At 32.6% G+C, this 16659-nt stretch overlaps 1 protein-coding gene across 3 annotated transcripts in view; it reads left to right on the forward strand.

The window, feature by feature from the left end:
- LOC143182433 (acyl-CoA Delta-9 desaturase-like) overlaps positions 1-16631 on the forward strand; it is a 39286-nt gene extending 22655 nt beyond the window's left edge. For all 3 annotated transcript variants that reach the window (XM_076383410.1, XM_076383409.1, XM_076383408.1), the window contains exons 2-7: positions 7189-7453; positions 8626-8756; positions 9607-9812; positions 9907-10089; positions 12442-12678; positions 13582-16631. In XM_076383410.1, coding sequence (XP_076239525.1) covers positions 7198-7453; positions 8626-8756; positions 9607-9812; positions 9907-10089; positions 12442-12678; positions 13582-13696 — 1128 coding nt within the window. In that variant the 5' untranslated portion in view covers positions 7189-7197 and the 3' untranslated portion in view covers positions 13697-16631. The remainder of the gene's footprint in view (positions 1-7188; positions 7454-8625; positions 8757-9606; positions 9813-9906; positions 10090-12441; positions 12679-13581) is intronic.
- The last annotated feature ends 28 nt before the right edge of the window (positions 16632-16659 follow it).

Below are 16659 nucleotides of genomic sequence, written 5' to 3' on the forward strand. Positions count from 1 at the left end.
TTCTTTACTACAGATATGTAAATAATTTTTCTTGATTAATCAAAGTTGTTGCTACACGATGGACGTAATTCAAGTTAACTTGCTTGTTCTTCTGTTTTGTATTTAACATTCTTCTGGACAGTGACGTAGAACAAAACAAATCTGTGACCAACAGCCACGATTCACTCTCCACTAGATTGTTTTAATTGCTCTTGCACCCGCGAATTGCGGGAATGGCGCAACGATTGCATCGTACAGCGACAGTGTAGGAGTATTTACGAGAATTCAAATTAGCAATAGAGAACAGGATTACTTCATGACTCGACTGAATGATCCTGTGAGTGAAATGAGTTATGTACCGACGAATTTACTGTTTTGCTCAGTGCTCAAGTATAGTTTCATTGATGAAAAATCAAAATCAGTAATCTTTTATGAAGCTCAAGTGAAAATAATGCAATTTATACACTTGTACCAATTCAAGTTTTCCATAAATTCTTTTATGCTGTTTTTTAATATTTTATACAATTTCAAAAATGAATACTTAAAAAATGTTATTTTTATTGAAAAATATTTGTCTTCATTTAATTATCGTTTTTATGTTCTGGTTATGCAGAAAGTAACACTTTTCTAACAGTTTTTAGCAGTTATTCGTGTAATTATTATTAGGGATCTAATAATTAATAACAAGAATATTGTCATTCTCTGAAACAAATATGAAAATTTTTAACTGACGTAAACAATGAATTTTGACAGGCCCTTTAAATCATCACGCACAAAACTTTTTACAGTTATGTGAGTGATAAATTTATCAATGACCTTGCAATTTGTCTTACACAAACTGTTATCACCAATGGTCAATTTTGCCGCTTCGGCCGATTGCTCGCTGACGTTTAAATTTTCGCGTAAAAGACACGCATTCTGAAATTCGATATCATTCCTGGTCAAACAGTGAATATTTGAAATATACAGGATACATTAAATATTTAAACACTTGGGGATATTAAAATTATATCTAGATTAACATAGTCATGAACAATACAAATTTATTATTAATCAATTTAGTTAATATTATTGCTAATTTATTAACTTAAATTGTGTTTAAAATTAAAACATAATATTATTTTATTAAAATACAGTTAAAATACAATTTTCGTGCTATGGTATAAGTTTAGGGTGAGAACATGTGTCACGTGAGTTCACGTTATATCTATAGCGAATCCATAATGTGAGTCGAGGTTTTTCCCTTGTTTTAGACCTATTTTGCTATAATATGAAACAAATTTTCTATAATATGCAACGTGATTTCACATGACGTGACAGTAATATATTTGCACCCTAAGAAGTCTGAAGATTTAAAACTTGGAAAAGAGCACTTGAAAGTTTCATAACTTGAGAATGAAAATCTGAAAGCTGTAAAGTTCAAGAATTTAAGAGTCTGAAACAACAGAAATTTAAAGATTTAAAGGGGAATGAAAATTTGGGAATCAAGAGCCCGAGAATTGGACCATCTGAAAATTTGGAAGCATCGTTTCGAATTCATGAGAGTTCGAGAATCTTGACCCACAGTCAGACAAGTTTCTCAGCTGAAAAGGTTCCGTAGTCGAAAGTCACGTCCGTTGTCGCGTCGTCTGTCGGATGAGCAAGCAACTCACGGCGGAGGAAACGTGAGTTGCTGTAGGAGCAGGATGACAGCTTCCTTCGCTATCCAATCGAGATACATACGTAGAACACGGGACAGGGTAGGTTCGACGCGCGATTGGCAATGACCTCAAACGCGCCATTGACCTCCTTTACGGAGAACAGGTTCACTTCTTTCCTTCCTCGTTTTCCCTTCTCTTTTTCTCTGGTGCTCTTTCCTCGTCGCTCGGCCCCTTTCTCTGCGGATGCTCTCGAACAGATACAGCACGTACCGTTTCGAATCTGAGCACTTTTACTAGGACGACAGCTTCACGCTAGCTTCCCAACAGGGTCATCGCGTTTCACGCCAACGATGACCATACGAATAACGGGCGCCGTATGAATATTTTGCTTTCCTTTCCATGAATTAAGTATACGATGATTTCGAAATACAGAAGGTGTTTTCAAAAATGTGGGGCATTTTTAGAGGTTAGGATCTGCACACCTAGCGATAAAAACAGTTCATCAAACCTACTGGTTTTCAACTGGTTCTGTAGGAAATTCTCGCAAAAATTTCTGTTAGTTAATTGATTGATGATGTTAATTGGTATTTCTTTTAAAGAAAAAGAAATATTTCTCTTCTTTTTAAAAGAAGAGGAGAGAGAAGAGAGAAATGATCGTAAATTGTGTGAAATGTACCTCTGAGATTTATAGTTATATTTTATTTTAAACTGTTAGACATGTACAAACACATGTATAAGGACATGTGAACACGTTGATCTGGGAAGAAAAAGTTGAACATGTATTATTTGCTAAAATGAACTGTATTTAATCGTTATGATCCACTCTTGAGGCAGTCGTTAAGGCAAAATCGACTATTATAATGTGTTTGAAAGGTAACACAACTATAAAACCGCAATTTTAGAATTATAACTACCAAGTAAATTATTTCTAGACGAATTATTCAAACAAAATAACTTTCAGTAAATTAAACTACTTATTTTGTTAATATTTTATTCAGTAAATAATTTTCTTCTAAGCTCATACAATTTCTTGCTATTCATAAAAAGCATAAGAACTTTTTTGCAATACATATGTATATGAAATAATTGGGATATCTAAGAATTTGGAAAATTCTCCGTTTAAAATCCAGTTTGTGTTCTTTTCTGACGTAAATGTCCCAGTACCTGGACGCTTAAGATACCAAATGTCCCAGTAAATGGTCAACCTCTTTAGGTATTTTCACACACGTCCCGACTTAAATGGTATTCAATAACTGGATGTACTATTGTATAATACCATTTTTTCATTAGATACATTAGAATTTAAGCCAAAAATGAAATAAAATTAGCGTTTGTGTCCACGTATAGGGACATGGTCAGCTACTGGGACATTTACCTTACTATCTATTTTGGATAAATAAATTAAAATCTCTTGTGAGCTTCGTAAAAGAAAATAGGAAGATGAGACGTTGAAAGGCGAAGATTGTGTAAGCAAGAGAAGTAGTGCAGGTCAATGCACTACAGTTTATATCCAATCCATCTTTTTAGATAGAACAATCTCTGTTTTCTTCTGAAAATTACACCTTAGAATCGTATTTGTCTGACATTCGTTTTAGAAAGAAGGAAAATATCATATTTCTAGTTTATACTTTATAAATAAGTTAACTATTATTGACACATGAAGTGGAGGATGTGTAGCTACTTTTGTTACGTAAAATTTGAAGTAGGGTGTTGAGAAAACTCAGAGTAGACAATTGGAAGAATAGCTGCTTATGGAAATGAAAATAATGGCCATTCTACGGAGACCACTGAACTCGTTTGTATTATAGTCACAATCCAAGGAAAAGTAGTATGTCTAGTATTCAGGTATTTACACACGATGCCTGTGAACTCTGAATTCTCAGTTACATCACATTGTGAATCGTGAATTGGGATCAGTTGTATAACAAAAGAGACTCGCTACGAATTACATATTTCCTCAAGCACTTGTTTTCAATTTTACGGTATGGAGTACATACTTACTAGTCTACTACCTAGTTATTATAGTTCAACGAACATAAATCATATTGCGAGTCATCGTAACATGTAACATTTCTCAATCTGCAATTAAGCTTTTCACACTGGCCAATCAGTGGGAGGAAAAAGATTTATAAAAAATACATTTGATTTCACTATTTTCCAAGAAATTTCAAGAAATAGATTATAATAAAGTATCTCAGTTTCAAAGGCTCTTTTTATCCTATAAATATTAATTTTATAGATCTATAAAAAAATGCATATAGAAATATTTTTTTATGTTCCACACATTTGGCAATGTCACGTTACATAGAAAATTGCTTGACAATGGCTTGAGGATTTCAGATTTAACATTTCCAGATTGCAAATCCATGCAACTCTCGACATTTTCACAGAATTTCACAATACGTACGTATTAAGAGTTCACAGTAATCATAGCAATCATAGGTAGCAAAGCACAATTCCCACAGAGTCTTTTGTTGCAACAGTGTTTGAGGAAAATGATACAAAATATTAATGACATACGTTACATATTGATAGTTTCACACCATGAATATTTATGAGCCTGGGAATAGCAAAGAACATGCTTAATGAATACGATGATGAAGTTATTTTCCTGTTTCCAGAAACGTATGGTCACATACGTCTGTATGTAGCCTGTACATTTACTAACAACGAAATAAACGTTAATACGTCAAAGATCCGCTTGAGGAACAATGAAACGCGAACTTTCACGCGTCTAAAAACGCGACAAAAGTGGGACGCAGCCCACTGTGTAATTTTGCATTTCTGAAAGTATTTATTACTAGGTCACTAGGTTCCAATCATAAAGACATTTGGACGTAGACGTAACCAACTACAGCCTTTCACGGCTTCAAAAGACCTGCGTATTCACCATTAGACGCATCCTTTGCTAGTAAAACTCAAGTCTAGGCTGCACATGTATGGAGAGTTGACCGACAGACGTGTACCATCCTTACTGAAGTCTTTCAACTTTAACGAGCTTGCAACTTGTCTCCCAACCATGTTTGAACGTCTTACTTTCTTGCGACTGATTTATTTCTTTGGCTGTGTTGCTGGGTTTTATAGAATATTGTTTTTCGCACGACAATTTTATTGTGCAATTACTGAACTAAAAATAGAATAGTTATATTACTTTTACGTACCGTTATTACCTTGCGTAGCTGTAACTGCTTATCACGCGTGAGGCTTCCACATGTTCTTTTATGTTAGTTGAAAATATTTTATTTTACTTTTAAATTTATTTATTGTAGCGAAGTGTTTTATGAGGTGTATGAATGCAATAATGTAATAGAATCAGAAATTCGTTTTCTCAGTGTGATATATTGTTTATGGTTAACGTGAATAGCATAATTAAATTGAGAGTGAAAGTCTGAGATGGGAGCAGTAATATAAGTACCACAAACAAATAAATATTTATAATAAAACTATATATTTATTTACGCGAATATACATAATTATGTGGACCAATGTGGTTTATTCTGTTGAATAAAATATTCAACTTCTTCAAATCTTCAAATTCAACTTCTTTTTAAAGAGTAATTTTTTTAAAAAGTTTTGCTTTTAAGAAATTTCTTTTTGTATAGTTGTGTAATGTAATGTAAGTAGACAAGAATTTAATAATACGACATATAAGATATTTTGTGTCTTATATGACACAAAAATGTCTTAGAAACGTCTTAAAAACGTCTTAAAAACATCCAGTGAAATTTTATAAATGTCCAAAAGACGTTTTTGAAACGTCTGAAGTTACAGATCACTGTGTCTTTAGAACGTCTTAAAAGACATGGATGTACATTTTGAAAGTTTTTAAAACGTACGCTGTTAGATGTTTTTAAGACGTCCAAGTTATGTCGTAATACGTTCAGGTATAAAATGAACATAAAATAGACTATAAGTTTCTAGTACAATACATTTGTATAATACATCTAGTATAATACGTTTTCTTGGAAGACGCGTTTCGATAGTATCGAGCGACATTAGAAGTACCGTTACAGAGATTTTACATATTTCTAGTAAATGAAGAATTAGTAAAGATTTCTGTTACTACTTTCACCAAATTAAAAGCATTCTTTCGCTACGAAGATTTAGGTTTTGATATAACCCACAAACCATTAAATTATATGAATGGCCTGTCATGTCTGATACGAACTTACAGCTTATATTGTTTAGATAAAAACAAACAAGTTTCAATATACATAGAAATATAGAATTTATTGTAAAATTTAAGTATAGAATTTAGTCATATAAAGTATTTAAACTATATTGTTTATTTAATACAGGAAAGTTGACTTTCAAATATTCTTCTACAAATAATTTATTCGGCTTCTGAAGTGTACTTAATGCGAAGTGAATGTAACTAAAAGTAAGAATGTGAATTTTTTAATTTTCTAATAATTATTCTACTTTTCTTGCTAGAAATCCCGTGTACAAGATTGCACAGTAATATAATTAACCAAACTAGAGCGCTTTTATTCAACTAATTAGCTATGATACCTTAGTTAATGCAGGTACACGGCAGTCATACATCCATATAACAAATGGATCTAAGAAACATTTAAGAACACATGAACAGTTAACTCGTAAATTTCAACTTAATAAAGCAAGCGAGTCATTACTAATTCTAAGATGCAATTCATAATCTTTCATCTTTGAAATCTTAAAGACTGTGCTTCAAGGCTTTACTGTTCCATGACAGTTCTTAAGACTCAATTTTTCTTAGATACTCGTTCATCATTTCCTGACTCTATGTTTAAATACAATTAATTAAAATATGAATAGGAATCGTTTTGTTTGAAAAAGATGAAAAGCGCGACGTTTGGTTTGCTGCATTGATGCATATCGTTTGTCACAGCCTTTTGTGATAATTATACAGCCTCAATAGGTCGTACTATTACTGATTGTAAGACTTCGAAGAATTCTTCTGTTGGATGTTGACAGTTGCAATCCGTAAAAAAGAAAAGATTGAAAGGATAGTCACTAGATAATAGTGACTTTAAAAGTACTTTCTCACGACGACAACACGTCTTGACAGCATAAGCATGAAGTCAGGTTAATAGATGATATTAGAAAAAAGAACAAAATTTTATAATTAGTGAATATTGTATATTCGAGAATTTCATTCAATAACAATTTCAGGGATATTACATTTTCAATGATTGAAACATTTATTTAATTAAACACATAGGAGCAGCTATTGCTATATAATTTTTATAAAATAGAACTGAATAGATAAAGTAAGTTAAGGAAAAAAATAGGAAACTGTAACCGAAAATCTGTCCAGAACTAAAAGGCATGAATTATTTAAGGATGGCTATGAATAAATTTCTAAATTTCTGAAGAATTAAAGGACTCGGTACAAGAAGAGGTTAGCTCCAATGTTTAGCAGAAACTACTATTTGTGTGGATTTTTATGTATTTTAGCATTTAATAGTTTTCTTTGTTAATATTCTAAAATTTTAAAAACTGAAGCTGATCAGTTCTTGCACCGAGCCCTTCAATTCTCCCTCGTTACACACTTAAGTGATTCATATCCAAGGTATATTTATTCCAGTTTTTCAAAATGGCGCCCAATCTATTCGGTACCTCAGCGGCATTGTATCTGGAAGCTTCCCAGCAAAATGTTCATCGGGAGAAGTCATCGGCAGAAAAGGAAAACACACAGAAGTTCCTTGCTCAGCAGCCGTCGAATGTTCAACCGAAATATAAATGGAGGATTGTCTGGAGAAACGTGATCGCCTTTCTTTACCTTCACATTGGAGCGTTGTATGGGCTGTACCTTTGCTTCACTGCAGTGAAATTTTACACAGTATTATGGAGTAAGTCGCGTCTTGATAGTATCTCTCTTTTGTCATCGAGTATCTAACAGCTTATCTATTCACTGTAACGATGCCCTTCGGTTGGAACGCTTCTTTCCACGATTAGAAATTCAAAACGTCGTGGCATTAAAGTTGCTGATTGGTATGAATTCGTAGAATTTATGATTCAGAATTTACTTTCACTCAGGTATCATAATAAATGGTAATGGCAGTGTTCTGTGAAATAAATTAGCATTCGACAACATTCTCCCGAAACTTTATGAGCAGCAGCGTCTTGACACATGGATGAACACAGTATACGCCAGAGGCCTCAAAATGACATTAATATAACGATGATAGTGATGATATCTAGCAATTGAAAGTCTAATGACAAAAATTCCTATAAATTTCTGTTAGGTTGAAATTAGGCAAATATAGGTGATATTTTTAATTTTAAAAAGCTTTGAGATTATTTGAATAATTTGTGGAAAAGAAGCACAGTGTCCTAAATTTGTTAAGTTAGTTTCTAATCTCTGATTATGTTTCATCTTTCATCGGGTAATATTTAAAAAAACATTATACTTTAGTAACATATTTATTATACATGAATAGAAACTGTAGCATATTAAATAAGCACTCCAGTAAATTGAATATGCTCTGCCTCTTTTTGCTAAACAATTTATTTGGCAAATAATGATCACACTAGAGACACGATCGGATAAACTGACATGATACACGAAGCTATTACTTTCCAAAGCGATATAACAGTTACTATTATGCTTGCTATATGGGTCATAGGTAAACTATATAAAGTAGAAATTGTAGAACGTTAATTCGTGGTGATTTCAATCGAACGGTAATTTTCATGATCAATTTTATGTCCCTTCATGGGCTTTTAAGAACATGGTATATCCTAGCTCGCAAAAAGCACTTCAAAGGAATGTTGATGCAGCATCCTTCTTTCCTTCTTTCTTAGAAACCTGTAATGAAAGCTTGTGTACGGTTCATAACGATTAACCTTCTGTTCAGTTAGCCTGCAATGTGAGTTCTGAATATGTATGTAGGAAGTAAAAAATAATTGAATAATACCTGATGAAAAAGAATTAAGTGGGAGAAATAATTACACCTTATTTTATTAAATGAATCGAACGTGGAAAATTGACTTGATTACATAACAGAATTTTAATTTTCAGCACTCTTCGTAGCATATACAGGGGCTTTAGGTGTCACAGCTGGTGCTCACCGATTATGGGCTCATCGATCATACAAAGCAAAGTGGCCGCTCCGAGTCATGTTGATGTTCTTTCAATGTATAGCGTTTCAAGTAAGATTCCTCTTTTTTTACTGTATATATTTAGTGTATGTATTTAGTATATACTTAGTACTCACTAATTCAGGTGTATCAGATCTAATATTCGGACAGCAAAGACTTCTTAAACTATTTTCTTCAGAGATTGAAGATAGAAAAGCAATTTTGCCTCAAATTAATAAGAGGATGTTTTTCATTTTTAAATTTATCTTTCATTATTTTTAGATAAATTAAAACTTGCTTTCATGGGAATGTATACGCTATATTTATTTCCAAAAAGTGTTTCAAGTTATTCTGAAGACTGAAGCACACGATTTTGTGTCAACTGGCAAAAAAATTTATAGATTATGTATCGTTTCAAATTATTTCAGATTAAGAACGTTAACAAATCAGAGTTATTAGTTAGCGAAAATCATAACAGACAATGATCAGTCGACTGTGGAAGTTTATAAAATTATGAGAAATTTAAATTTGCAAAATAATGCAGAATACACACAGTTTGCAAAAATATATAAAATATCTAAAGCACACGTTATAATATTATTGTTTAAGAGTGGATATCTGTATTTAAATTCCATTTCTTTGAAAACGTGAATTTTCATAAAATTCCGCAGTCTAATGATTAGACACATATTCTATAAATATAGAAAAAGTTATGTAATAGTTCAATATTTTCAATACGCTGAGATTCTACTAATTCATAAATAAATTGAATGATTGAAACAAAGCTTCCAAAAGGACGTAAAAAATGAATAGTTCACAGTACCCCAAGGTTATTACTTGAACTGCGTTTCCACTTATTTATAACAATAGTTTATTGATAACTTAAAAGTAGAACGCATCAAATTTGAGCGTTATTGCGCAGAATCATATCTACGAGTGGGTGAGGGACCACAGAGTGCATCACAAATACACGGACTCGGATGCAGATCCACACAATGCGCAAAGGGGATTCTTCTTCTCTCATATAGGCTGGCTGATGGTTCGCAAACACCCTGACGTGATAAAGAAGGGTGCCAACATTGACATGACCGACCTGGAGCAAGATCCAGTTGTTGTTTGGCAGAGGAGGTAGACTCAGACTTCCTTAACATATTTTCTACGAATGTTCAAAAGAAGACACTTGCTCTGCAACATAAGAACTTGCGTTTTCTGTTCCTTACAGACTTTATATTATCTTAATGCCACTGTTTTGCTTCATACTTCCCACGTGGATACCTGTCTATGCTTGGAACGAGAAAGCATTGTACGCCTGGTACGTCACAGTGTTTAGATATACCCTGACTTTAAACCTGACGTGGTTAGTGAATTCTGCAGCACATATTTGGGGCATGAAACCTTACGACAGGTACGCAATAATTGTTTTTTTTTTAATCAGTTACAGTGTGTAACATAACAATAATGTTACTACACATAAGCTTAGGCGCACACGACTGACAATTTCGTCGGTCTAACTAAAAGCCGATTACATGCTTAACAGAATTTTATATATTGATTCTTTTCTTTATTTACGTTAATGAACCCCAAATGGGGATATTAGCAATATTCATTGTAATACAAATGTTACATAATAGCTTAATATACAAATAAATCAGAGGAACGAGTAGCGTTCATTGTATGTCTAACAATAAATTCTAAGAGAGTAGACTTATAAGAACAAACGATGCATTTTGACATACTTGTGCATAATTAAAAACGGTATAATATACAGTTTACCTAGAAAGGCATCTATGAGGAGAAATGAATTTTCAATTACGATGTGTCTGAATCAGGTTATTTCGTTCAGCATCTTACATACTCATTGCCTTTTTATCTATTAAATAGAATGATAGAGAAAGGATTGTTCACTCTGTAATCGGCTTTAGACAAACCAACAAAATTATTGAACAGTTAGAACTTACTAGAGCATAACTTTGTTAAGATTATCTCTTTTCCTTCTTATGGTAATTTAACGTATCATTCATGGCATAATTTCAAAAATAATCATGTTTGAGTAATTAGTAAAAAAAAACGAATGATTTTTGTTGTTTGTAAAGATATGTGAGGCATCAAATGCAGAAGTGGACTAAGTCACATTTTTCAAAATTGAGTTAGTAGCATTAATTTACTGCCAAGAAACCCTGGGGTTAATCTGTTGTTGCTCTCAATGCTTCGTACATATATTATTTCGTTTTTTGGAAAATTTTGCAGAATTTTTAAGGGGTAGTCGGGAAGACCAAAGTCAAGTTATTTAGGATTGAAACCTAAATAGGTACTCTCAAACTGTTCGATAGCCTCAAGCCTAGTAATTATTCCACTAAGTGAGAAGTTTAATTGCTTTGAGTTGCAATTGTATGTCTGACAATGTGTGCTTCTGGGTTTGACCAACTCTTGCTTAAATCGAAACTATTCAAGTCCCAAAGCGCATTTGTTAATTATTAAAAGCCCAGGTATTCCTTTCTTAATTTCATAAGGACTAACGATTACTTGATTAGTTAACGACTTCTTTTTACCGTGAAATTAATGAACCATTCTTTAAACTGAAATACAATAACTTTTGTCCTTTACTTTGTACAAACAAATTATTTTAACAATACAAATATGGCTCGTGATTAGAAAATAGTATTTTTTGTTTAATACAGACGTGTAATAGACATTAAAGGAATCCATGAATATAATAAAATGTATTAAACTTTTTTTTTATAGAGCTAACAAAAAAACAGTAATATCAATTTTTTTTACATTTCTCTTAATAATATACTATCAAGATATGGATATGTTGTTGATTATGAGATTCATTTATTCAATTTCGAGCAAAAAAGTATGAAATTCTGCGCGTTATTATTTTATATTTTTATTTTTATTCTTTATATTTATTTATCGGAGAAAGCCATACGTAATTTACAAAACATCCTCACAGAGGTTGAATTGGTTGTGAAAGTTTGGGTTAACTTTCCACGATATTCTGCGTTAAGCAGCCTCAGCACGGGTACCATTTAAAGATGGGTGACCACCGATCCCTTTAGTGTGTGTGTAGTGTGTGTGTTTCAAGTAGGAAGTTGTGTGTGTTAGTGTGTATAATAATTAATTAAATTATGAACCAAAAGAAAAAGTAATTAAAGCACACAACACCGCCCTACTACACACCCACAATCTCTCGTATGTGGTGTTTGTGTCTTTCTCCTTCTTCTCTTCTTCTTGATTCTCCTTTGCCCAACACATGCATCATTCTTCTTGATAGAGCGATGTATTCAGAGCAAAGGTAGAGTAAAGATAACATTTGTGTTGTGATCCACCTGGTTTCGAAGTTGTTAAGTGTCGAAATCGGAATTCAAATGTATCGAACAAACTCATTTTTTGCGCAAACAAATCATATTTTATGTTAAATCCAGTTATTCTACTTTTTTCGATAAATATTATATAGAGGAACAGATCAAACAAATTTTAATTTCTAGATATTCAATATTTGAATGTTTGAATATTTAATTTGAAATATCTTAATTTCAATATTTAATTTTCTAAGAAGTATAACTTCTAAAATTTTAGAAGTCTTATTTTGTTTGAATTTCTGGATTCCAATTTACAGAATAAAATTGCTTATTTAGCTTCTTACAAATAGCTTCGCGTGACGATTCAAAAAGCATCGTCTATCCCCTAATTATAGACATTTGATCTACACAATAGTGGCATGAAATTTGACAAGCTTTTTATTTACTTTTAGAACAATTGGCCCCACCGAAAATGTCAGTGTTGCATTGTTTGCGATTGGAGAGGGCTGGCACAATTATCACCACGTGTTCCCTTATGACTACAAAGCCGCTGAATTAGGGAACTACAAATTGAATTTCACAACAGCATTCATCGATTTTTGTGCTCGAATAGGCTTGGCATACGACTTAAAATTTGTCCCAGAAAGCGTGGTACTAAAGAGGGCAACCAGAACCGGTGATGGATCAAGGTACGCATTCGATTCGTTTTTTCCTTTAAGTTTTGGAATATTTCTTTCAGTAAATTGTACTAAATGCACATTAATCTATATAGATGGTTTCAGTAATTGTATATTTTACATCCATTACAGATAAAGCTTTTCTAAAGATTAGAATTAAGTAGTCTATAAAAAATTCAAAATATAAACTTGACTTATTTAACTTATTTTTATATACATACATAAAAATATATTCATGGCAGCATTGATATTCAATATCGCTTAGTTTCAAAATTTCCAATAATTCAATTTCCTTAAAGTTTTCTAATATAGTATCTGACTTAAAATATATTAATTAAATAATTTTAATTTCATCTAATACCTTAATTAATCAAAAATATTTTTATTCTGAAAAGAAATAAAGTTACTAGAAAGTACTAGATGACCAATAATAGAATTTACGATGCTGAAAATATGTACAATGTGCTTGAACATAAAAATATTAATATTTGATGAAAATTGCTAATATTAAATAGACGAAAATAGACCATATAGCACAATGACGTCTTAAAAACGTCTTCCAATTAACTCTATAAATTTAATTCAGTAAAGTCCTAAACATGTCCAGAAGACGTCTTTGGAACATCTGAAATTACAAATCAGTACGTCTTTAGGATGTCTTAAAAGACATTCACAGAACCTATTAAAAACGTTCAAATTTCGTCTATAAGATGTTCAGACAAAAAATAGATGTCTTTAAAACATCTATGTACGTCTTCAAGATGTCGAGTGCTGTCTGGGAGATTGAACGTTGATCGAAAGAACAAAATAGTATATCGTAAACAAATTGACATTAAATAACATCAAGAGTTACTCGAAGATTCATGATTGTTGTAAAATAATAAACACTTTTGAAATTTGAATTTTTATTATCAGGTGTCCAGCAGACAACGATGTTCACAGTCACGCGGATCACAAATGGGGATGGGGCGACTCTGACATAAAACCTGAGGAAATCCAACAAGTAGAAATCATCCACAAATGTGAATAAGTAATCGTTTTTAAGCAATGATACTGTATAAGATCTTCGGTTGAGTTCGCACGGACGATCGCATGTCAAAAGAGGGACGATCAAGTTTTCATAACGTCAATTAATATTTATATATAACATGTACACATGCGTATGTACGCAAATAGTTAGTGATATACTTATAGCACATACATTATATCACTAAGGATTTGTGGTATCGTTTCCCCATGAAGAATCGATTATTTGAAAAATCGTGACATTATCTGTTGACAAAAATGTTGCACAAACGAAGAATATTACAATATTTTCTAAATAGTCGATTCACATTTTCTGCACGATCGAGTTCGAGGAAAGTCTATCGTGAATAAAGCGACGGATTGAAAAGAAAGAAGCAAATGATGGGACGAAGCATTCGAAGTAATCAACTCTTCACACGTGAAATCAAATTAATTCGTGGCCTTTCGAGTTATCGTTTTTAGCGTCGAAAACGTTTCGCTTTTCGAGTTCTCAAGTATTTCGCGGTGAATCTATCGTGTGTACATGATAGTTGGACAGTGTATTAGCTGACCCTGCTCAATGTGTATTACGTCGGTTTTGATAAACGATAGGCAAACCATCGATACAATTATAATACACTTCGAGCAATATAGAGTTATTCAAACCAAAGCGCATAAACTATATATTGATTATATTGTCTAGTACTTAGATAAGGGGAAAGACATTTCGCGCGGGAAATCGTTAATGATCTGAAATATTGATAACCGTGCGAGAGTTCCTTTTAACGTCCATTGAGTAAAAAAACTACTGACAAAAGAAACATAATTACTAATATAGTGGTTCAATTTGGATGAGATCTTTACATTCATCGTTAATATAATTAGTCGATTATTTGTAATAATGAAGAGGATATTACACACTCATCTAAAATGGGCATACAATAGAGTAGATCAAATTAGGAGTCAAGTCAGTTCAACAAAACTGATTTTATTTTTCTGTCGTTGAGGTGGAGTTAAAATGAGACAAAACTGACACATTTTCAAATCTTTACGTAAAAGACTTGGAACATTTTGTGAAAAAACTGAACACGTCAAGAATTAAGAAAACCAAAAACAATGCTATATTGAAATAAAAATACGCATATTAACTAACATAAATTCCACTTTAAAAAATTACACTTTTATAAGATACGCAATAGTCAAGCTTATGTTTTAAATTCTACTTGTGAATCTATTCAAGCAATTTTTTCTCTTCTTGTATCTTGACATAATATTGCCATCATCATAATAGAAACTGGTCAATAATGTTTCATAGATTAGCCACCAAGAATATCACTACATGGTTTCATTAAAAACGAAATGACATCCTTCATTCATCGATTTTGATAAAAAAGTGAGATATTTGGAATAAGTTTGATACACTGAGACATTTTATCGAACAAAAGGGACTGTCTCTGGGAAAACAGAACGAATGGGAACTCTAGGTTAGATCTGTTTGACGATGGACGTGAGAAAAGGAATATTCACACGATGAAAGAATCACTGAGAATGATCAGTTATGCGAGAGGACTCGAGCTCGATGTTCGTTCGTCTGTCTTCCGCCAAATGTGTATCGAGGAATCGAGTTCGAGTCGTTTACGAGTTACGATGGTTTTACTATAAGCCCGCGACTAGGACGGAGTCAATTAAACGCAATTTGAATCGTGGCGATTGACAATTATGGGCGAGTACATCCGACAAGTCGTGCAGACGGCGGTCGTTCCTCGGAAGAGCAACAATATTAGCAACAAATGCGACAATCCAACATCGACAAATTTGCCTTAAGACCCCGATTGTCCTGTCGCGTGAATCTGTGCGCGTACCATTCGAAATCTCTTCACATGACGCGTTACATCGCAAAAAAAAAGTAGGAAAAAGAGCAAGGAAAAGATATTGGTGATTGGATTTTATACAAATTCGAAAATGATGTTTCTGAATTACCTTTTCGTGGTTTACGACTTCGTTTTATTCTAGGAATATTATTTATTTATTATTGGAAGCAACGAACTCCTCTGAAGATTAATTTATGTAAATTTTGTTTTATATGTGTAAGGACTATAATGTATATACACAGGAAGGGACATATGAAAGCATACACGTTTTTGTACGCAGTGTTCAATTCATTTTTATTTGATCAAAAAATGTGATTTGTTGTGTCTATGAAATCTTGAATCTCTATGTGAATCAGCATGGATTCCTATGATAAGATTTATCCTATAGAGATAATAGTTTTCTTATCTCTGGTACGTGTTATCTAAAATCTGCAATTTTAGGATTTTGTGGGCGAATATTATTTATAGATTCGGGGCGTAAATATGTAAGTATAGTTGGGTTTGTGGAGACTGTAAAAATAAAAAGTACATAAAACTGTAGTTTGTAGGGGTTACAGTATGTGGTTAATTGAGGACGAAGAAACTGTTTGCATTACATGCGTACGTTTTAATACGGGACAACGTCAACCTTTTCAATGTATTTATAAATAAATTATTGTTATCGGTAGAAACAAATATCTACTGTTACCATGGTTAATAGAGTGTTTGAGACTTCCAACCATTTACTTTCCTTTTTCTAGTATAATTTCTTTTCCTCTAGGTTTCACAGTGAACTTAATCCTCGGCTGTCACACTGGGTCAAATTGGCCTAAAGTTTGACTTTGAAGAAAAATATTTTCAAGACATCGTTTATAATGGTCCTAGTCGTTTCGTTTTATGTCAGTCTGAAACTGTCTGTCACTTCTAGCGGTTACTCTGCCAGGAACGTGTTAGTACGTATTTGGCAACTGTTAAAAGTGTAGTCATTCTGACCCACGTGTGACAAAGACGTATTTTCTATTACAATCGAAGTCACAGGATTTTTGTTGAATACGTTTATAATACGGCTGCTAAAAGAACTATAATATTTTTAAACTGAAAATATTTCGGATTTTTTATTAATTATTGTAGAAAAGGG

This window comes from Calliopsis andreniformis, chromosome 8, assembly GCF_051401765.1.
Source record: "Calliopsis andreniformis isolate RMS-2024a chromosome 8, iyCalAndr_principal, whole genome shotgun sequence".
NCBI lineage: Eukaryota > Metazoa > Arthropoda > Insecta > Hymenoptera > Andrenidae > Calliopsis > Calliopsis andreniformis.